Source organism: Hibiscus syriacus, unplaced genomic scaffold, assembly GCF_006381635.1.
Source record: "Hibiscus syriacus cultivar Baekdansim isolate YM2019G1 unplaced genomic scaffold, ASM638163v2 tig00117005_pilon, whole genome shotgun sequence".
In the NCBI taxonomy this organism is placed as follows: domain Eukaryota; kingdom Viridiplantae; phylum Streptophyta; class Magnoliopsida; order Malvales; family Malvaceae; genus Hibiscus; species Hibiscus syriacus.
In genome coordinates, this window is record NW_024063519.1 from 614,645 (window position 1) to 637,659 (window position 23,015).

The 23,015-nt window shown below is 35.4% G+C and overlaps 1 protein-coding gene across 2 annotated transcripts; it reads right to left on the bottom strand.

The window, feature by feature from the left end:
• Nucleotides 1-22,585, bottom strand: LOC120195123 (auxin response factor 6-like). 2 transcript variants are annotated; one of them, XM_039197223.1, is made up of 16 exons: nucleotides 22,581-22,585; nucleotides 18,478-18,482; nucleotides 5,376-5,466; nucleotides 4,794-4,906; nucleotides 4,108-4,206; nucleotides 3,969-4,025; nucleotides 3,730-3,885; nucleotides 3,568-3,652; nucleotides 3,242-3,332; nucleotides 2,988-3,152; nucleotides 2,775-2,897; nucleotides 2,423-2,498; nucleotides 2,162-2,306; nucleotides 828-1,993; nucleotides 471-661; nucleotides 1-199 (listed from the first exon to the last, which is right to left on the bottom strand). In XM_039197223.1, exons 3-16 carry the CDS (start codon nucleotides 5,416-5,418, stop codon nucleotides 1-3), a joined length of 2,709 nt encoding a protein of 902 aa, XP_039053154.1. In that variant the 5' UTR covers nucleotides 5,419-5,466; nucleotides 18,478-18,482; nucleotides 22,581-22,585. The 2 variants fall into 2 exon arrangements, with proteins under 2 accessions (XP_039053154.1, XP_039053153.1); XM_039197222.1 differs by having other exon boundaries at nucleotides 4,794-4,915.
• Between the last annotated feature and the right edge of the window lie 430 nt (nucleotides 22,586-23,015).

Here is a 23,015-nt window from a genome sequence, read left to right on the forward strand (position 1 = left end):
TCAGTAGTCCAAAGACCCCATGGAAGCAAGACCGCAGCTCAAATTTTTCGAGTCCTGCTGGCTTACATAGTCATCACAACCGCCATTCGAGAGCCTCTGAACTGGAACAGAGTTTAGAAGCTCCAGGCCACGCTTGCCCATTTGCTTAACTTCTTGCGGTGAAAGTATATTGATGCACCACACACTGTTTACAAACTCCCTGTTGGAAACGAAATAGAAGGTAAAGTTTGGAATTAGCAAAGAACTTAGCATGTGGAGAACCCAAAAATAGATTTAAATGCTTGCATCCAAAGGTTTCATTTTACTTCACCAAGTTTTCAAACATGTGTTTGTCCGTGGATGAGCATGCATTTCAAAAAAGTATTTTTAACGCATTAATTTCTTGAGAAAATTGTCCAAAATTAACTTGACACGCATCCTAAAGCTTGAGACAAAACTATATCCATGCGATGGGAGTATGGGAAACTTACGGCCAGGGGTCATCACCAAGGAGAAGAACATCATTCTCCCGATCAACAAATACAAGCTGCCAGCCTGATCTCAAAGGGTCCTCCAAATGGCCTTCAAGGCCAAACATGCATGCAAGTTCACCGCGCAGCTCATTGTAGCTGCTAAATTTGGAGATATCCAATGACCTCCCGAAGGACCCTGATTTATAAACCTGTTCCATTGTAAAAGTATCCACATCAGTTACAAAGAATCAAAATAATTGTCTGAAAAAAAAAGGCTATAAAACTGCAAACAGATCAAACTAACCAAAATTCACAAGCCAAATGGAACTCATAACACCAGCCAAATTCATCAATTTAAAACAGAAAGCAACTGACCTTAACAAAGGTTTTAGTTTGTGGGTTCTCTTGGTCCACATTCTCTGGAGACTGCAAGAATCCCAATTCATCAATGCAACTGGAAGGTGTCATTGCTGGATTAACTGAAAAAACAGTGCCTGCAGTACTCGTATAATTACATGAGAAGGGTATTGTTGTCGAGTCACTATTGCTACCAACTCCCCCAAGGCTTGACATCCCATTTTGCAACAGAAGAGATGAAGGCTCTATGTTAACACCAAATAAGAGATGGCTCTCTGGATCAGTACCCCCCTCTTGGTCTATTGAGCACTCCCTGCCAGGAAAGGGAGGCAATGAAATAGAATTATGAGAAACGTTGGTCTGGATGGGCCCCAACTGTTCCACCTGAGGCAGAGCACATTGTGGAGATCCAGATGAGAGAACTTCAACAGCTGCCCGCTTAGATGGCCATGAAGTAGAAGTTAATACAGGGTTGGACTTAGGCAAGTTGAGCAAATTGGACGATTCATCCTGGGGAAAAGAACCCAAAAGACTATGCAAAGGAGAAACAATAGGGCTGGTCTGCCCATTTGAATCAGAAAAACTCTGTTGATTACAAAGCCAAGGTATGGCTTGGAAAGGCAATGACCGGGATTGAGAGGCTGAAGCATACTGTGACATGGCAGACACCGCACTAGAAATATGCTGTTGATCGACTGGTTGCTGGTGTTGCTGTGACAGTGGATTCTGCGACTGCTGTTGGTTTTGGTGGCTATTAAATGAATTATGCTGCTGCAATTGTTTCTGAACAAGATGTGGTTGTGTTTGAACCTCGGTTTGACATTGAGACTGACGTTGGTTGTCTTCAACACCCTGATGAAAGGCCTGAGGCTGAGACTGCTGCAACATCTGGGGCTGCATTAAAGCAGCAGGCCTGCAGGATAGATTTTGGGGTTGCTGGAATTGCAGAAATGTAGTGGTTGCTGGTTTGGACGGATCCACAGCTCTCATGTCTTGCAGTGCAGCAGCAGCCATAGCTTGGTGCATGTCGGTCTGCAAACCCAGCAAGGAAGCAGCAGCCAGTCTTGGCTGCATCCACGGTGTAACTCCAATCCCCTGAAAATTCAGAGTCTGTATTCCTCGACCTGCAGCTCCTTGCAGCCACATAAGTGGAGAAGTCATGCCTAAACTATCATCCTTGAAACCTAAGAGACAGAAAAAGTTGAATTAAAACAACTAAAATTGTCAAAGAATAACACACAGATGAAAGGAAAAAGCTTTCTAAAAGTCAAATTCAACGTATGAGAGGGTAAGAGAAATAAAACTAGTAGTTGGAGCTGCACAGCCATGGAGTTAGCAGCAGATTGGCTTACCATAAGAAGGTAATCCTGGTGGCCACTGTCGCTTAAGCCTTAAAGGAAATGGAGATGGATACATAGGGAATGTTGTCAATGGTTCAATCTCCCACAAGGACACTCTTGGCTGCCTTTCTCCAGCTGTTGATTCATCCCAGCCAACCTGCACGAATAAGTTAAATTCTGAAAAAATCTCATCATCAATGATAGAATATCTAAAACAACAAATGAGCAAGATTCTTAATGAAAAAAGATAAAGGTAAAACATTCTCAATATACCTTGACTGATCGCCAATGTGAATTTGGCCACCGAACAGGATCCAAGTCATTTATGCCAGTTATTGTACCCATGTATCTGATAAATGCAAAACCATCAGACGCAAAATCCATGATGTTCAAAAGTAAGCATATGAGATGGAATCCAAAACATAGAAAGAAACAAAATGATCCGCTAGATGATTGAAGAATGCATTAGAAAAATGCATCCATAGAACAGCAGATCTAATATAACATATGCCATAGTTGCAACTTATTCCTTTTCACTAAAAGAATATTAATATGATCCTTTTGTAAGGAAAGTTACTTTAAACATTTAGAACGAAATGTCAACAAGAGAGAAGGTTTGCCTTACCGACGAACACTTGACTCTTCTGTTTCAAACAGCATTCTAAAGCGCATACCAACAGAAACTCGAGTATGATAGACAACTTTGATATATTTTGTCAAAGGTATGACAAATTCTGATGGACTAGCCCTGAATTGAAGGGGATAAGTTTTAGACGGGCTGATAAATCACTAGACAGAGAATACCTCAATGATTAGATGCATGGCAATAGCACCATACCTTGGGTTATAAAATATAGTGAAGCGGCTATTCGTTGCAGTTGCATGAGCAGCAGCAGCAAGAAGCCCTAAGTGCATGCTATCACTTGATAAAACTGACGAAGGCATTACAGTTTGAGGTCGATTAGCTCGTCGGATACCAAGAAGTAATTGATTCTTTTCATTCCTACCAAAATAACCTAATATGTTGGTTTGAGCATCAAAATACTATAACACAAAGTAGAAGATAAAGTAAAAGACAAATCAGCTACGTACCAGATAAAAAGCACCGAATCACCTGCAACTAGTCTTTTGGCACTTACAAATACACTCCATCCTGTTGTTAAGAGGTGCCTTTTGGGCTGACCTGCAAGGCAGAAGAAGTCAACAACTGCTAGCATAATTATAGTAATCAAATGAATCAAATCAATCAATGGCATAAAGTGGCAAATTATAATTAAGGGACTGCTAATTGTCTGTGACACGTACTGTAACTTCTTTACAACTTTACAATTACAAGGAAACATGTTGCAGAAAATAGCATTTCCAGGTAAAATAGTTCCATATTTGACGAGGGAAAATAGGACTCGTAATAAACTAACCCCGAAATATATGCCTAAATTTCCATTCATTGTCATGCAAGTCTCTCATAATCAACTCTTGACAAGGAGGCTGCTGTGAGAAGTCCTGTAGGCAATCAGAAGCATAAATTTATAAATAAACCATTGAAATTAAAAACATATGAGGGCATGGTGACAGTTTACCAGTGGGGGAAACACTTTTTCAGCTGCTCGGCGAGGAACAGAGAACCCTCCGTGGGTGCTTGTGTCACTGGCTGTTAATGTTTTACAGAAATAATTTGTTGGCTGTCTGCTGGGAGTGCCCAATTCTGCTGGAAGGTAAGCTTCCTTTTGTTCTTGCTGCAGAACAAGTAAACTTCATGACTTAAAGCAATCAATACGACTGACAACATCACAGTGGGAATGCAGACAAAATCACTTACGGGATTCAGCGGCTGCAAGGTCATTTGAGCATATACTTCATCTGTCTCAACATCTGCCTGAAGTAGACCAACTTTGAGGCTTTAGAGACAAGTCTATAGGTACATATATCATCGGAAAATCAAATTAAACAAGTCTTACATGCATGGTGACATTATGGAGCTGACATGTAAGTTGTGGAGGTAAGCTTGGGTAATTAGGTACGAGGGCATCAACTTCATTGTTGGTTGATGCAGCTACCTGTGAAGAAAACCATCAATATATCCCTTCAAAGCATGCTGTTTGCAATATGATGAAAAATCAAGTAGAATGAAGCACTATATCTGGAGAAAACCATATTGATAACTTCAATTATTATATTTGATATGCCACAGGCACACCACAGATATTTCCAGAACGTATCTATCTTCTTTTTATAAATAAAATAAAACTTTTTCTAAATTTTATTAAAAAAAAAGTATGATGTGCTGGAAGACTTGTCCACCTCAGATCTACGGAGGCTCAAGTATGGTAAGTTAAAGGCAGATGAGCCATACAGCAAGAGAAAGAGACATTTAATCGTCACCCTTACGTTATTTACAATTTTACATTCTTTCAATTAATAGGAAAAGGACAGTAATGATGATATGCTGCAAGATAACTTTTCCCTATTCCCTAGAATAAAGGTTTTGAAACATTATTCATAATTTACTCTGGATTGGTACATACATACGTATGTACATTTGGTCAAAAAAAAGCTGGTACATACACACCAACTGCAATATACAAAATCTGGTTCCAAATCAATGAATCGTAGGAAGCTAAAGACCAGATTCAAGCACACTAACCTGTTCGCTATGACCCTGTGGGAAGTAAATAACACTACTCCCGACCGGAGGTAGAGACACAAGAGGACCCGCACATGCATGCCAAAGTTCAGCGTTCAGGACTCTCTTCTCTCCTGCAACGTCTATTTTGCATTTGCTTAAAACTACTTCAAACTAAATTAAAAGAGAAAAATTCAAAAGGAATGAAGGAAGGAAAGAAACATGTAATCAAGCGGGTCAAGGGATGCCAAAAGATAGAAAATCCAAACTTCCAACAAATATGGGTAAGCTCGGGCAGAGTACAGAAAAAACAAACCCGTATAAGGGATAACCATATTAAACTCCCGGCTTGAAACGAAGAAAATGATGAATGAAATCAAAGCAGAGTAGTTTTAAACTTTTGAGCCCTTGTTTACCCCTAGGAAAACATTTCTTTTCGGAAAAAAGGGGAAAGAAATGAATACTGATTGGAGTTTTAAACCATTTTTTTTTTTGCTCTTACTCAAGCCATAAACAAACACCCGAAAATTTCAATTCTCCAACCTCCCCCTTCACCTCTCAAGAAACATAATCTAATCCATAGAAAGAACTAAGAAAGCATACCTTCCTGAGGTTGCGGATTGAAACCAGCTGAAGAGAGCCTCATTCTTTTTGCAAACGGTTCAACAATACCTTTAATTCCTAAGTTTATATACTCGAGAAGAAGATTCCCACCGCTAAAATCACTCCTTTAACACCACCAATTAAGCAACAAATTCCTCCAAACAACGACCTTTACACTTAAAAAACTTTTATTTCTACTCCGTCGTCTCCACAAATTAAAAATACCACGCCCTGACAAGAACCAGTTGATAAAATAGCTGACAATCTATCCATCGAATAAGACTTTAACGACAACGCAAAAACACAAGGCACCAAGACTTGCTGTCTAATTTTTTCAACCGAACCCAGTTTTACTACAAAAGACAGTCGCTTTTAGCTTCATCCGCCTCCAATCAATCTTCTTCTCCACCCAAATACCCCAGGAGTTAATTCTTTTTGAACCAAATCTTAATGCTAAAAAAACACACAATCTGCCCTTCCTTATGTTCCAACACCTTAGCCCCACATTTCACCTCCCAAAAACAAAGACTTTCGAAGCTTTGATCCTTAAAGTGTGAACCAAACACCCGTCTTTTTATTTGAGTCCCTCAAAGCTTGTAAGCAATACCACCAGCAAGAAGAAAGCACCCAAAAGATCTCAACTAGAAGGATAACGATTTTTCCTGGCCTCTCACCAATAAGTTGTTTTCTTTTAACAAAGAAAATGCTCAGGTCTTCGTTCTCACTCACAACCCAAAGATAAAATGATGCAAAGGAAAGAAGCTAAAAGAGTCAAATTGTAGTGTTGTTATCACTACATGCATTTGGATTTTCTTCCCTCAAAAGAGGCCTTGGATATTTATACGACTTTTGTTTGCAGAAGGATATATGTTTTTATATCTATAGTTGAAAATTTTTAAAGATGGAAAAATTTCCTTTCCTGGTTTCTGAAGAGGATGCTATTTTCTGTTTGCAGCAAAGGAAATACAGGTGATCAAGGAGGGAGAAGGCAAAAATAAAATCGGAGATAGATACAGAAAGAGAGAGAGTTCCCCGCTGCTTATTCCCAGTAAAAGAGTAAATAAAATTATTGACTGCCGAGCCGATAAGCAAACGATTAAAGCTTGAGTCAGAGCCAGAGCAGCTGGTGGATAATTGGGGTCGTATCGTATCAAGGGAGAAAGGATGGGGACGACCAAATCTAGGGAGAGAAGAATGGACGGATCCTACAAATCTAAGCTCTGAGCTGTTGCTTTTTTGACATAGTTATTATTATTTATAAAAAAAATTATGATTAATCTGTATAAATCGAAATTCGAGTGTAGACGGTGAATCTAGCTAGAGGTAAATGGAATTATTTTATTTATTTCAATTATTGATAATTGCGAATGCATTTGGCCCCCATGCGGATACAATTTACTTGGCTGCCATTGGTTGGTGTGTTGGTTCATGAGGGATATATCAGATATCTAAGCCGACTTTTTTGAAACCAACATCTTTCTTTTTATAAGTTTTATATCTAATATATATAAATATAAGAACTATTAGGTGTACTTTATATTGAATAAATAATAGAAATATATCAATTTTTATAATTAATTATTATTCTTAATTCCTCAATTAAAAAATACTATGCATTTGAGTACTTTAAAAACTTTCAATCAACTATTACAACGATATTTTATATAAAAATAAATGTTTAAATTATATCATTTTCTCTAAATTGATGTTCAATTTTTATTTAGGTTAATTTAGGTATTTAACATTATAAATATTATCACTTTAGGTGTCATGACTGTTATAAAATATCGTTAAGTAACATATGTCACGTTGGGATAATTTTAAAAAAATTATTTTTTAAAAAAGATAAAAATATATATTATTCTTTAAAAAATAATTTATCTCAAAATAATTCCCTCGTGTTGTTGGTCTCCCACCCTTCGTCCCCCTTTAACAATTTTCCAACTTAAGTGCAATCACGATTATTATTAAGGTTTGGAAAGTTGTATCGATTGAGTGGTCAAGGTCGCTCTGAGATAAATGAGTGATTGAAAATGACCGGTGACCGAAGTAAAGTTATAAGATATTTTAGGTAAAATAAAAAAGTTTAGGGTTTTTTAATATAATAATATTTCTTTAAAATATAAAAAATTATAATTATAATAATGTAACGTTTTATTTAATGGGTTCTTTTAACGTCATTACATACCAAATACTTAAAGTAATAAGGTTTATAACATTAAACATAGGTATTGAACGAAAAAGAATTTAGACATCACTTCAATAAAAATTATAAAATTTGAACCATTGTTCTTATATTAAACCTTATAATAATATCAATATTATGCTTTTCTCTATTCCTATGTCCTAGGTTTTAAGGTCGCCGTACAAGATTTGGTTCAGATTATAAATGTGCCAAATAAAAAGCAAACAGCAATCTTATCTTAATTGTTTGGTATAATGCAACAAAACACTTTTAACGTTGGATAATAGTGATAATTTGGTCCTTATTTTTTTAGCATATTATTCCCTAACATTTAATAATAGTATCAATTTCTTTTTCCTTCCTTATTAATTAAGAACCAAAGTATACATATAAAACCAAATGAATAAATGTTCAAAAAACTGTCAAATATAAATAATTTGTTGTTATATGGTCATGAACCTGGTTACTTATTTTAATGAAGTTTTATACATGGAATCATCTGATGCAACTAATGCTTTAACCAACTTCATGGGGACTGATTATATCCTTTTCATTATTTTCGCTATCTTCACGAACACTTATATTGACAGATTTTAGAACTGTTCTAATTTCTGGGTACATCGAGTTTCTGGTAGGCTATTGCTTGATATCATTATCATCTGTTCATCGCTACTCTTTCATGGTAGACTGCTTTATTTCCTTTTTGTTTGTGAATGATTGTCGATTCTCTAAGGACTAGCATTGTTCACTGTGTACTATTCCAGCCTCAGGCCACCACCTTGTAATGTCTTCGATCCGACTGCTCGATGCGAGAAGCTCGAAAGTAGTCATGTTATGTTCCTCTATGTTGTTGCTCTGTATTTGTTGCTGTCGAAATGCGAGAGCCTCATGGGTTAGTTGCTATGTAGTCTTGTTCTTCACTATTTCAAATCTACGGTACGTGTTTTGTAATATTGTATCTGACAGTTTTTTTTTTTGACATTTATGCGTTTGATTATATATTTATATTTTGGTTCTTGGTTCACAACAAAAGAAAAATAAATTACAGGGAAAGGGACAGAGAAGATGTTTCATAAAATGGGTGAGAGACAAAGCACATACGTTGAGTATCTTGTATTGCATGAATACTTCAAATACAAGATTTGACATGATGATTGATGTTGAGATTTCAAACATATTGGTCTAGGTTTAAGTCCCCACAAAATCATATTTTACTTTATTTAAATTTAAATCAATATGATGAATACGTATATCATCATCTCATTAGATAAAAATATTAAATATATATATAATTAATTTTTAAAAAATGATGCATGTCATTTCCAACACATTATGCACATGTGGCACGATCACACCTACTATAGTATCATGTAAGTATGTCACGTCATTTCAAGACGTTGACCGTGACTTGATTAATAATTTTCATTTACAGAAGATTTTTTAATTGAAATGTTAAAGGAAAATATACTTGAGGGAAAAATAGAAATTAAATTGACACTATTATCAAATATTAAGAGTATTTTATTGTCTTTTCAAAAAAAATATTATGCCTATTTATTTCTTATCAAACATTCCTAGGAAATTAACTTTCAATATTTGTACCCGCCAATTTTTTCCCCGAAATTAATTTATCAACGTATTTGAAAAATGCGTGCTTGTAATTTCCAAACATATATTAAATATAAGTTGCTCCTTGGTTGCATCTACAGACAAAAAAAAAATCAAATGTAGATATCTTAGCGTGCTAAAAACGTGGAGGTACATATTGACACTTAGACCTTAATTTCACACACAAAAAATATGTAGTTTGAACTTAATCGTGTCAATAAAAACAACTTATAGATAAGACAAAATGGTCTGATTCCTCTATTATTCGTTCAATTAATTAAGACAAAACATATTAATTATTTTAAAATATAGTATTATCTGAAAAATCCAAAAAAAAAAAAGTTGATGGTTATGTTTTAAAACTTGTAACAATCGTTTCAAAACCTCAACCATCAAACATATTAACATAGCATTATAGCTCTATATAATGTCGGTAAGTATTTAATTAAATCAAACGCAATATTATTTATTCGATTTTTTTTTTTGCACGTCGTGACTTCCCACAAATTTTCATTTGATTCCAGATAGAGCAGAGCAGAGTCAGCTGACATGAATTCCATGATTGGAGTTGATTGGCCCCTACACGAAGAGTAAATTTAATATCCTTTGTGACTTTTAGCGGACCTTATTTATTTCCCCATCCTAAATTATATTTTCGATTTCGAAAAATTATCGGTGATTTTTATTTTTTTATATTATATCTTTATATTTTATTAAGTTTTTTTCACTTTTAAATAAAATATTATGTCTTTGTGACACGTTTTTTCTACTATTGTGGCATATTTTTTTTCTGTTCTTGTGGCACGTTCCTTATAGTTTTCGGTAAGTTTTTCACATACTTCTGCGGTCATGTTGGTGCTTCTACAAAAATCCTTATGACATTTGTTTTCTGATTGGCTTGTCGGTGGTCACGTATTGTCATATCTCCTCTTTTGTAAATGGTCGTTTATCGATATAATCAGAATTGTATAGCGAAGCAGTCTGCCAAATTGTTTGTTCGCCCATCACTCCTTTATCACATCGTAAAATGTCTCTTTTGACAGAGACAATAATTTTTATGAAGATTATTGAATTATTTTGATGTTTGGAAAGTTTCATTATCTACGTATATTTGGGCTTAATATTTTAATTTTATGTACGAGTTTTGATGATTATTAGTTTCAATTTTCTCTTTAGATACATTATAATTTTAATTTATTTATTTTTATTAATGAAATTCAGCAGTCATTGTTAAAAATAACAACTTCTATTAATCACATTTTTTTTATTTTTTTATTTTCCCAATAAAGTAAATTTAACTTTTTAAAGATAAAATTATCATTTTATTTATTTTTAAAACACATCTGTTACATGATTTTTTTATTTATAAAACTATGTGAAAAATCAACAATGGAAATAAAAATTGGGAGGGAGGGAGGGAGGGAGGGAGGGAGTAGTAAATTATAAACACGTTTCAAGTTTCAACATCATCCATTTTAACTATCAAAATACGACATTAACTTATTAAATTCATTCTCTCTCTCCCGCCCACCGTTTGTGTGTATATATATTTGAAAAGGACATGGGATTTAAAATTTAGGGCAAATTATTTTATTTTTTAATTAAAATTTTGTATTTATATTAATTTTATTATTAAATTTTAAAATATTTTAATTTATCATTAAATTTTAGTTATGGCTATAATATAAGTATTAGATCGTTAGTTCATTAATGATGTATTAATATGAATATTTTCTTTTATATAAACTTTAATTTATGTGTTAATTTTTCATTAAACTTTTAAATGTTTCATGTTTAGATATTTAAATTTAATTTGTGTATTATTTTAGTTTATGCAAACAATGTTAACTCTTTTGATTATTATTGTCAATCTATATTCATTCTACATCAATTGTCATTTATAACAAGATCAATACTAAAATATGTGTAGGTTATTCTCTCCACTCAAGCATACAGGTTAGTTTGCTCATCCCTATTTGGCTGGCAGGTTATTCTCTCCATCTCTGTTATCAAAGTATGCAGGTTATGTGCTATGATTTTCTCATTGGCTTGGTTAGGTTTCTGGACATAAGTTGGTTAACAGGTACTGTCCAGATTGCTTTGTATAGTGAGTGGATTCTTATAGTTTGGTTGTGTCGAGACCGTCTTTCGGTTAAACCCGGAATTGGGCTTCAACTTGAATAATTCGGGTTAAAGTCACCACAGACTACTTTAAAACAAATTTAGGTGGGTCGGACACCATCTTACCTGATCTGCGTTGTACAAGAAACGTGTCGGGTTCGGGAGTCGGTTACGGTCAAGGAATGATTAACACCTTTGAACCGCCATTTCGGTACCAATTATTTTTCCGGTTGTATTTATTGGCGAAAATTAAAATTAAAATTAAAATTAAAAAATTCAATCCGAATTAATTACCTTTGATCGATTGAAAGTATCCATCTCCCATGTTTTGCGTGTAGAGAAACTGGTTTTGCAATGAAAATATTCTGTCCTTCCTCGTGCGTTTAGATATTGGCTTTGGATCCTCCACGATTATTTTTTGTCCTTTTCTTCCATCGGTTTTTTCAAATCGTTGCCCCTTCCTCTGATTTTGATTCCACGTTTTTCTCTGTGTCCTTTTCTCTTGATGCTTGAGTCTATTTATAGTCTAAAGAAACCTAGTTTTAGCTCAGATTTAGAGTCTTACTTGGACTCAAAATGCTTCGGTTTTAGTGTTTCAATAGGACTCAAATACGTGGGTTTTAGTGTTTTAATATGACTCAAATACGTTGGTTTTAGTGTTTTAATAGGACTCAAATAAGTTGATTTATTTTTTGAATCTCACTAAATCAGGATTGTTGAGTGTGAGGTCTGCAAAAATAATAAAATAATAATAATAATAATAATAATAATAAATAAATAAATATAATATAATAAAATGTTTTTGTAGACCCGGACGAAAACGGGTGTTTACAGCTGTCCCTCTTTGCACATTTTTGTGTTAACAAGAATAGGGAAAAGATGAAAAAGACAACCAATTTTTGTCCGGTTCTCTTTGATTTGAGACTTTATAGTGTTTGTTATGACACTAAGTCGATCCATTGAGCACAATATCCTTCTTCTTGAAGTTGAAATCGTGGGTGAATCGGAAAGTGACTCTTTATCGCCAATCTTGGTCGACCTTGGTATTCTTCTCAATTTAAAGACTTGGGTGTAAAAATTTGACGAGAAAGTAGTTCCTTGCAGATGCAACGCGGCTGATACGCCCTCGAGTTGAATGAAATCAAACTCGAAGCTCTTTGGCAGATAACCCTTCTTGCCTTGAGCTATGCTACAAATGATGGTGCCTTTGAGCTGAGTGGAGTCGAACTCGAAGGTCTTTGGTGACAGATAACCCTTCTATCCTTGAGTTATGCTGTAAATGATGTGCCATTGAAGCTGAGTGTAATCTAACTCGAGGGTCTTTGGCGGATAACCCTTCTAGCCTTGAGTTATATTGAAATGATGTGCCCTCGAAGCTGAGTGTAGTCGAACTCGAAGGTCTTTGTGTTTCAAGAGAAACATTTTCAAAGGTTTTTTTTTGTGTTTCGAGAGAAACGATTTCAAAGGTTTTTTTGTGTTTCAAGAGAAACGATTTCAAAGGTTTTTTTGTGTTTCATGAGAAACTATCTCCAGGGAGGCAAAATTTTGTTTCAAGAGAAACATATTCAAAGATCAGTGTTTCAAGAGAAATTGTCTCAAGAGAGACAAAACTTTGTTTCAAGAGAAACTGTCTCAAGAGAGACAAAATTTGTTTCAAGAGAAACTGTCTCAAGAGAGACAAAACTTAGTTCCAAAAGAAACTGTCTCAAGGGAGACGAAATTTGTTTCAAGGAAAACATATTCAAAGATTTTGTTTCAACGGAAATTGTCTCAAGAGAGACAAAATTTGTTTCAAGGGAAACTGTCTCAAGAGAGACAAAGAAAAAATTTATTTCAAGAGAAACTGTCTCAAGAGAGACAAAGACAAAATTTGTTTCAAGAGAAACTATCTCAAGAGAGACAAAACTTAGTTCCAAAAGAAACTGTCTCAAGGGAGACAAAATTTGTTTAATGTAAAACATATTCAAAGATTTTGTTCCAATGGAAACTATCTCAAGAGAGACAAAATTTGTTTCAAGGGAAACTGTCTCAAGAGAGACAAAATTTGTTTCAAGAGAAATTGTCTCAAGAGAGACAAAATTTTGTTTTGAGTAAATTAGTCTCAAGCGAGACGACCCCTTGTTTCAAGGAAAACATATTCAAAGATTTTGTTTCAAGGGAAACTGTCTCAAGAGAGACAAAATTTGTTTCAAGGGAAACTGTCTCAAGAAAGACAAAGAAAAAAATTGTTTTAAGAGAAACTGTCTCAAGAGAGACAAAGACAAAATTTGTTTCAAGAGAAATTGTCTCAAGAGTGACAAAACTTAGTTCCAAAAGAAACTGTCTCAAGGGAGACAAAATTTGTTTAATGTAAAACATATTCAAAGATTTTGTTCCAATGGAAACTATCTCAAGAGAGACAAAATTTATTTCAAGGGAAACTGTCTCAAGAGAGACAAAATTTATTTCAAGAGAAATTGTCTCAAGAGAGACAAAATTTTGTTTTGAGTAAATTAGTCTCAAGCGAGACGACCCCTTGTTTCTAGAGAAACAATCTCAAAGGCGATCAATAATTTGCTTGTTCCTGCATGTTAAAGAAATCCTTTCAGAAGCTCTAATCGTTGACTTAAGGAAGTCAAATATGTGGATGAAATGTTTGCTGTGATGCTAAATCACTTCATTGGGCACGATATCCTTCTTCGTGAAGTTGAAATCGTGGATGGTTGAGCATGATATCCTCCGTCATGGAGTGAAATCGTGGATTTATGATTACGATGTCCTCCGTCATGGAGTTGAAATCGTGGATGGTTGCTTCGTTGTGAAGTTGAGCCTTAACTTGAATATCATTCGTCGTGAAGTTAAAATCTAAGCTTGTATTGTTTCGATTCTAATATCCTTCACTGTGAAGTTGAAATTGGCTCTGAATGAAACTGGGAAGCCCTTTCGCTGTGAGGTCGAGCAACCACCATCAACTTTTGAATGTGCTTTTGAATCGAGTATCTTTCGTCTTGAAGTCGAAACTTGACTCAAAAATTGCAAAAATTATGTATGTTAAAAATGATAAATGTGATGCTCTTAAGTATGCATAAGATGCATGCAACATGAATTAGTTATGTTCTATCTACTGGATGAAGCCTCATTCTTTGTTTGCTTGTTCCTATATGTGGAGGAAAGACCTTCAAAAGATGTGATAATTCACATTAGGATGTTGAATCCCCAAAGATGCCCCAATATTCGATATTGAATTTTCAAAGATGCCACATTGTTCCTCATTTCTTGCTTTAGCATTGATTCTAAGCATGAGTTTTGTGTCTGAGAGCCACATGTCATTTACCAATATCCACTCTAGAGAGATTGTCTTGTTTTAAAAAAATGGTTTTCTTTCTCTTTTATTTCAAAGTTCTGAAAATATCAATTAAAAGAGTTTCGAAAAATGTTTAATCAAAAGTTTTGAAAATATTGCCCCTTTCACGGTGTTACAATTGATATGAATCATAAAACTAGAGTTCATTGGATATCAAAGAATTAATTACATTGTTAATCCTTCAATAAATTATAGCTATTTGACAAGTGCCAAGATCAAAGCTATCTTTGGGAAATGGTTAAACAAGGGAAAAAAGTCTCAGGTTATTGTGTTTAGTCAACGTTTTGGCATTTTTGTTTATTTGATTCTCAATGGTTTCATGGGGTAGCTCGCATGCTCCTTTACTGTAAGTGTTCTCCGACTCCCAGCTTTCATGGTCACACTCAGATTGTGCGATGTCTTATCAAGGAATTTGTATATTAGAGCTGCCTTTTCGGGTTTTCAACTCGAATCCTCCTTTGGTTTCAAGGCGTAATCAGAATCTACGTCTTGAACCCCATTTGTTTTTTTTCTATCATGCATTAAAGATTTAAGAAAACTTTTTGTAAATAAAGATTAATCCTGATGGGCGGGATGAAATCTGAAGATAGTCTTTTCTGTTCAGAAATCCATGTATGATTAGAAGGGACTTTTAAGGCACGTAACGTAGGTCATGGTTCATAGTTATGAAATAAAATGATAAACATGCCCAAACAAGTGTTTCAGGGTATTGAACCAATGATCAATTCATTCTGATGCCTTCAATCTTATCTTGCTCAATTTGAATCTGCTCATATGTGTTTCTCTTGATTTTCTTTGGATGCTACATGAACTTCGAGTGAAGTGATTCTGGAATGATTGTGCTTGATCAATCTCATAATTTGAATCTCGATGCGTCATTTGAATCGAGAGAATCTTTGCATATACGTCTTGTTTTCTTTTTCTTCATTTTTCCTTTGATTTTGCTTTTTCTTTTTTCTCTTTTTGTTCTTGATTGGATCTTCGCACTTGGCATTTGGTTCACCTTTTGGTATCTCATTGGATTGATGTCTTCACTCATGTGAGCAGATTTCTTCCACCTTGCCCCCCAGTATGGAGGGTGATCCTTGGTTAGGGTTGAATTAGAAGAAAAACACTATAGGCTCAATAGGGGACACAAGGGATATATATTTTCTCCTGTTGTGAAGGGATAAAGAAAGAAAGTCGTTCATCATTTCATACATGGAAGTCTTCACAGAAAAGGTATCCCCAAGGGGATAGATTTTCAGGATTAATTTTATTCACATGAAAATAATGTAATTAATGCATGATAGAATTATTTAGAATGAATTCTTCTTTCTGCTTCTTGCTCTCAACATGTCTCAATGTTCAGGCTCCCTACGAGATGTCCCAAGTTGTGTCTTAGTATAATGTTCATGTTCAAATGAACAACTCAATACCTTGCGTTTTAATGGTATACAAATGTCAATTTTGAGTCTAAAAAGACAATGTTGTGACTTGATTGACTCAAAGAAAGGTATGGGTATGACTCTTTGTGCATCGAAAAGATAAAGACAATGTTCAAAAGTTTCAAAGGGTGGTGATATCAAAATCTGGTCTTTTGGTAATGACCATGAGTTATTTTGGGTAAAGAATCAATGTATTTTATTTTAGAACAGGATAAGAAGGGTCTGATCTTGTCATATGTCAAAAATCTATAATTCTTGAAGAATTAAAAATATTTAATTAATTTAATATTCAAAGAACCAAAGATTAAAAATCATTCAATTATTCCACCTTAGAAGGTATGATAAATTCAGTCATTTAAAATATTAAGAAAATATGAAAGATCAAAACATTTTCAAACAAAACCATGCTGTCAGTGCTAATGGTATATCCAATGCCCCCTTCTTCGATTGTTCATACCCCTGAATCAATAAAGTTTTGGATCTTGCGCTTTAGTGTGTAACGGTTCCCAGAGGAATATTCGGAGCTTCCTATGTGGTAACTGTACACAGCTTCAACATCGTAACCCTTAGGATATGGGGAATCTTTTCTCAGATCATCCTGACAATGTTAATCATATAATCAGCTAATCAGACTCTAATTGTACTGATTTCAATTTTCCTTAATTGTTCAAATATTTCTTCCATGTGGTGTCATGTGGTTAAGAACACTTCATCGAATCCTCCATGAAGAAATTTCATGAAAATGCTTAAAAATGAAATGTAGATATAAAAATGCAAAATGCATGAAATGCTCGAGGCATTGATCCAAAAACATGTATGTTATTATAAATAATCCTTATTGGGGACAAAAATGTTTTATCTTTTAAGAGATAAAAATATCAAAGGTATATTTTGACTAAATCTTTTAGACCTCGAACGACTTCTGACTAGTCCTCTATCTTTGTCTGTCACCGGTTGAATACACTGTCGAATTGCTCTGGCTTCTCTGGGTGGACCGTGCAAGTATTGATATGTTTTTTGTACTTGTTCCAAAAAGTCTCGAATGGATGTTTTTTATACTTGTTCCAAAAATTCTTGAATGACTACATCTCTGAATTTCATCTTTTGTTGCATCTGTTCCTGACGAATACGTCATTGGAGCCCTCCATCAAAAGGAACTATCTGAACCTCACATGCTTGCTTTATGAATTCGTCAACAATGACCTCTAATTTCAGCTATCGCTTTGTCAGCTTGTTCTTTTTGTCTTTGAAAAGACTCTCCAGGTCAGCAACCTTTTCTCATCTTGCCCCTGCAATATTTGTCAACCCGTTTTGGAAAAGTTGACTTTCGACGTGCTCGATGTAAACCCGGTCCATTCTGACCTTTATAACGTAACAGAGTGGAATAGCTTCGATTACGAATACCATGTCTTCTTGGTTGAATTGTCTTGCAGATTGTCTCCCTGAACATAGCCGAACCTTTGTGTTTTTCACCTCTTGTATTACAACCCCTTTGTCTATTAATACAAATTATTTACGTTTAACGAACATATTTTTAGTGGACCAATACCTCTTTTAAATGATGCGAATGATGAAAACAAAATAAAAGAGAACAAAAAAAAAATAAAATAGTTAGTGAGGTAAATCAAAACAATAATAAAAATGAAAGATCATACCCCACATGCTTTAATTCCTACCCGGACATGATCTCTATCCCGCATGCTAATTTCAAACAAATCCTAACCGCATATTTGTCTAGTTCGCATGCTTTGAACAGAAAGTAAAGCAAGAAACAAAGCAACCTAGGGTTCGGAATGAGGTTTTAGGGTGGGCTCTAATTTCCTGTACTCTCCCGGTTTAGGTTCTAAAAAGGGTACCTGAGTTCTCCTTGCCGGTGCCCCCTTGGGCTTGCCAGACCCTTAGTCCTAAACCCATCACAGGCTTGTGTGGACTAAGTTAAACTCGAGAGGATACATTCCCTTATGCCCATACGGAGAATAAATTCACACGAAGGCATAAGGTATATGAATCCCAAAGGTTACTTACTAGGCCATAAGGTGAATAAATTCACACGAAGGAGTCGCTTTCACCCCCACTTAAAATGGGTTCGGAGCTCGGGTATAGAGCCAAAGATGAAAGTTTTTCAAATATGAAATCATTGAAAGAAAACATCAATACAACTATTTATTTGAAAAATAATCAAAGGTAAATAATTGGATTCAAATAAATAAATTAAAATTTAAAGTTACCATTTTCGCATAAAAAGACAACCGAAAATTAATTTCGGCCTAACTCACTTACCTGTCCCCAGCGGAGTCGCCAAGTTGTCGATACCGTCTTTCGGTTAAGCCCGAAATTGGGCTTCAACTTGAATAATTTGGGTTAGAGTCACCACCGACCACTTTAAAACAAATTTAGGTGGGTCGGACACCATCTTACCTGATCTGCATTGTACCAGAAACGTGTCGGGTTTGGGAGTTGGTTACGGTCAATGAAGGATTAGCATCTTTGAACCGCCTTTTCGGTACCAATTAATTTTTCGGTTGTCTTTATTTGCGAAAATTTAAATTTAAATTGAAATTCAAAAATTCAATCCGAATTAATTACATTTGATCGATTGAAAGTATCCATATCCCATGTTTTGCGTGTAGAGAAACTGGATTTGCAATGAAAATGCTCTGCCACTCCTCGTGCTTTTAGATATTGGCTTTGGATCCTCCACGCTTATTTTTTGTCCTTTTCTTCCCTCGGTTTTTCCAAATCGTTGCCCCTTCCTCTGATTTTGATTCCACGTTTTTCTTTTTGTCATTTCCTCTTGATGCTTGAGTCTATTTATAGTCTAAAAAACATATTTTTAGCTCAAATTTAGAATCCTACTTGGACTCAAAATGCTTCGGTTTTAGTGTTTCAATAGGACTCAAATACATGGGGTTTAGTGTTTCAATATGACTTAAATACGTTGGTTTTTGTGTTTTAATAGGACTCAAATAGGTTGATTCATTTTTTGAATCTCACTAAATCAGAGTTATTGAGTGTGGGGCCTGCAAAAATAATAAAAGAAAAAAATATTAATAATAAATAAATAAATAAATATAATATAATATTTTTGTAGATCCGGACAAAAACAGGTGTCTACAGGTTGTAATTTGCTCCTAGTATTTGATTGTTTCAACAAAGATTGAGTGCACTCTCTTTTTTTAAAAAAAAATGCTAAAACACGTGTATTTCACCATTCTCTATTTTCATCAGATTAATTTATCATAAAATTTGTCAATTCGACGAAAATATATTTAAACGTTCAATATTTTAGCACTTTAATGTTCGCCGAGTTAATTTTGAAGTATGTTATTCCTCTTCTTGAGAGAAAGCTTCCCACAATTTTATTTTTTTAACAAAAACTCAAAATCCTAAACTTTATATATATTTTTCGTGTTTGATTTTTTTTGGTGAATTGTATGGCTGTTCAACCGTCATACAGGGAATACTAGTACAAGTCTCTTTAAAAATCTCTGAAATCCTATGCGAAGGAAAATGGTACTCATACTAGTATAAATATAACAAATCAATCTAATGAGTCTTTCGTTAACAAAGGAATGATCCAATAAGGAGGATCAATATGATAAATAATCTCAAGATAATCATTCAATATGCTTTTGGAAAGCGCTTCGACCACGATATTTCCTTCTCGCCTAATATGCTGGATGGTCACAATCCAATCTCGTCGATAGCTCCTTCAGATGCCAATGGAGAAAATGATTACTACTAGTATCACTCTTCAATATCTTAACAACCTCAAGACTATCAAGCTCAAGAACAATCTGGCGATAACCTGCCTCCCAAGTAAAACACAACCCATAGTACGCGCCTCATAATTCGACATCTAGAACAGAATAAATCCCGATAAATTTCGTAAAACCAAAACGCCACTCACCAAGATGGTTTCGATAAACCCCACTGCAAGCAACGAATCCATTACTATCTCTTCTAGCCCCATCTGTATTAACATTGACCCACGACAACATCGGAGGAGACCATTGAATCTCACGCCTATCAATATCAGCTTCAGCAGGCACGATTCGATTGGAATCGCTCAAGGCCCGAACAGTGGCCGCAACAAGGTGTCTGCTACGCTCTACAATCGTTCCCAGACCTGTCGTCGGATTCCAAAAAGTCACAAATTCCGAGCAAGCCAAATGTTCCAAAGTACATAAGCAAATAACATCTCCCAATTCTCAATTTTTTTGCAGGTCATGAATCACCATTTAAATTAGCATTAATCCAATCATGTAAATCCAAAGCATAGAATTCATCAAATTTGGAAGTACTTACAAGAGTAGACCAAGATTGAAAAGCAGACAGATAATTTTTAAACACATGCTCAATATCTTCGACCATTCCACTGCAAATCATGCACCGGCTGTCCATAGAAAAGTTTTGTTTGCACCGTTCCTCATTAGTCATAAGCTTTCGACAACACATTAGCCAAAGAAATGCTTTAACCTTAGGTAATCCTCGGAATTTATGAATCGAAGACCAGACGGAATTTTGATGAATCAAATTATGACTATACCGAAGCATATAAGCAGACCGCAATCAGAAGGAATGATCCTTAGTTCCATGCTACCCGATCGGATCAAAAGACAAACGAACATCTGAAGCTTTGATTCCGGTAATGCGCATCAGGATATCTTGGGGTAGCAACGTGTCAAACAAGTGCCAATGCCAATCTCCCCGATTACCAGCCATCGAAGCCACCGTTATAAGTTGGATGGTCGAGACAAGCTCGGGATCAACATATTCAACAAGGGGGTCCACATCCTCAATCCAATGATCGTACCAAAAATAAGTCTCTGTACCCTAACCAATGGATCGAATCAGATTATTACGAACATTATCCCAAACGGTGTTTATACTCTTCCAAAGATGAGAGCAATTGGTGCTACGTAAAGAATCATACACTCCATCCCCACACTTATATTTTGCCCGAGCAAAGCACACCCAAAGAGTATTCCTACAAACAAGAAACTAAAACGCCAACTTCATTAGAAAAACATCATTCACAAATTCCAATTTACGAAAGCCTATACCACCATCAACAATAGGCCTACACATATCGTCTCATTTAACCAAATGAACCCCTCCTCTTTATGAAGTTATTCCCCAAACAGAATGATGTATATGTTAGATTTGGCTTGAAATTAAGTTGGTAAGTTGGAAATTTCATCTTGGTTGGTGGCCAACTTATTGGAAATTTCATCTTGGTTAGTGGCCAATATTGGAAAATTCTTTGGTAGGTGGTCAAACTTTGAATATGGGAATTCATATTTGATCCCTAAAATATTTGGTTATTTATAAGTTTAGTCCTTAAAACTCAATTATAAATAGGCCTAAGTATTTCCATTAGAAATCATCTCAAAACAAGTTTTCTCTTCCTCTTGTTTTCTTCTCCCACTTTGGGAATTCTAAAGAATTCCATTTGTTGTAATATTTGTTGATAGTGAAGTTATCATCTGGTGTGGTACCCGAGGAGTAGACGATATTCTCGTCGAATCTCGTAAATTTGGTGTGTTCTCTCCTTTATTATTTTTATTCGGTTTTTTCCATTGTGTTTCAATATTCAATAGTTTGACAGATTTATCCGTTGTGCAACCTTTGGTGGTTTTGATCTTGACATTTTAGGTCAATTTTAAAACGACGGTCGTGTGGGAAATAACCTGATTTCCCCAATAATTGGCATCAGAGCTTCAGTTGAGGTTATCATGGTGGTTCCGTTGCTGAAAAGATACAGTTCGTGCTATTGAATATTGTTCGTTGGAATTAAAATGCCAAAATATGGATCAGTTGAGATATCAAGCTCTTCATCCAGACCGGTGAGGAGGATGATGTCAAATGCAAATTTCTTGGTAGAGTTGTTCGATGGATCCAATCATTTTGGCATGTGGCAATGTGAGGTGTTAGACGCTTTATTCCAACAAGATCTAGACATCGCCATTAAGGAAGAAAAGCCCGAATAAACGGAGGAAAAAGAATGGGGAACAATCAATCGTTTGGCGTGCAGCACGATTCGATCTTGTCTTTCCAGGTAGCAGAAGTATGGCTACAAGAACGATACTTCTGCAAGTAAGATGTGGAAAGCATTGGAGGAAAAATTCCTAAAGGAAAACTCTCAGAATTGTCTCCACATGAAGAAAAGATTGTTCAGATTTGATTATCAACCAGACACCAGTATGAATAAACACATCACTGCGTTCAATGAGCTAGTGACGGACTTATTGAGCATGGATGAAACCTTCAAAGATGAAGATTTGGCCTTGATGTTGTTGTCATCTCTTCCAGATGAATTTTAGCACCTTGAGACAACGTTACTTCATGGTAATGATAATGTTACCCTTAAAGATGTAACTGCTGCTTTGTATAGTTATGAGCTCAGGAAGAAAACCAAGAAGGAGAGCAAGTACGAAGTAGCGGAGGCTGTGGTGTAAGAGGTCGCTCAAAAAGTCAAAAGCCAAAGTGCAGAGGGAGATCAAAGTCGAAGTCCAGACTAGGAAAAGATGAATGTGCCTTTTGTCATGGGAAAGACCATTGGAAGAAAGATTGTCCGAAGCTGAAGAAGAAAGGAAAAGCTGCTCCAGAAGCATGTGTTGCAGAGAATGATACAAATGACTCTGACATATCATTGGTTGCTTCATCAACAACATTCCATTCAGATGAATGGATATTAGATTCAGGTTGCACCTATCATATGTCCCTTAATCGGGAGTGGTTCTCCGATTTAGTAGAACAAAATACTGGAGTTGTTTATATGGGCAATGACAATGCCTGTAAAACTGTTGGGATTGGTTCAATTCGATTGAAGAATAAAGATGGATCAACCAGAGTTCTGACGGATGTCCGAAACGTGCCCAGTTTGAAGAAAAATCTCATCTCGTTAGGAGCCTTGGAATCCAAAGGCTCAGTAGTCACTATGAGAGATGGAG

Bases quoted from the DNA above. Each gene is read 5' to 3' on its own strand.
- LOC120195123 (XM_039197222.1), bottom strand. From the start codon at position 5,418: ATGAGGCTCTCTTCAGCTGGTTTCAATCCGCAACCTCAGGAAG. The intron at 4,916-5,375 runs GTATGCTTTCTT...AATGCAAAATAG, and splicing joins CAATCCGCAACCTCAGGAAG to ACGTTGCAGGAGAGAAGAGA. The intron at 3,153-3,241 runs GTACGTAGCTGA...TTATTTTGGTAG, and splicing joins GATTCGGTGCTTTTTATCTG to GAATGAAAAGAATCAATTAC.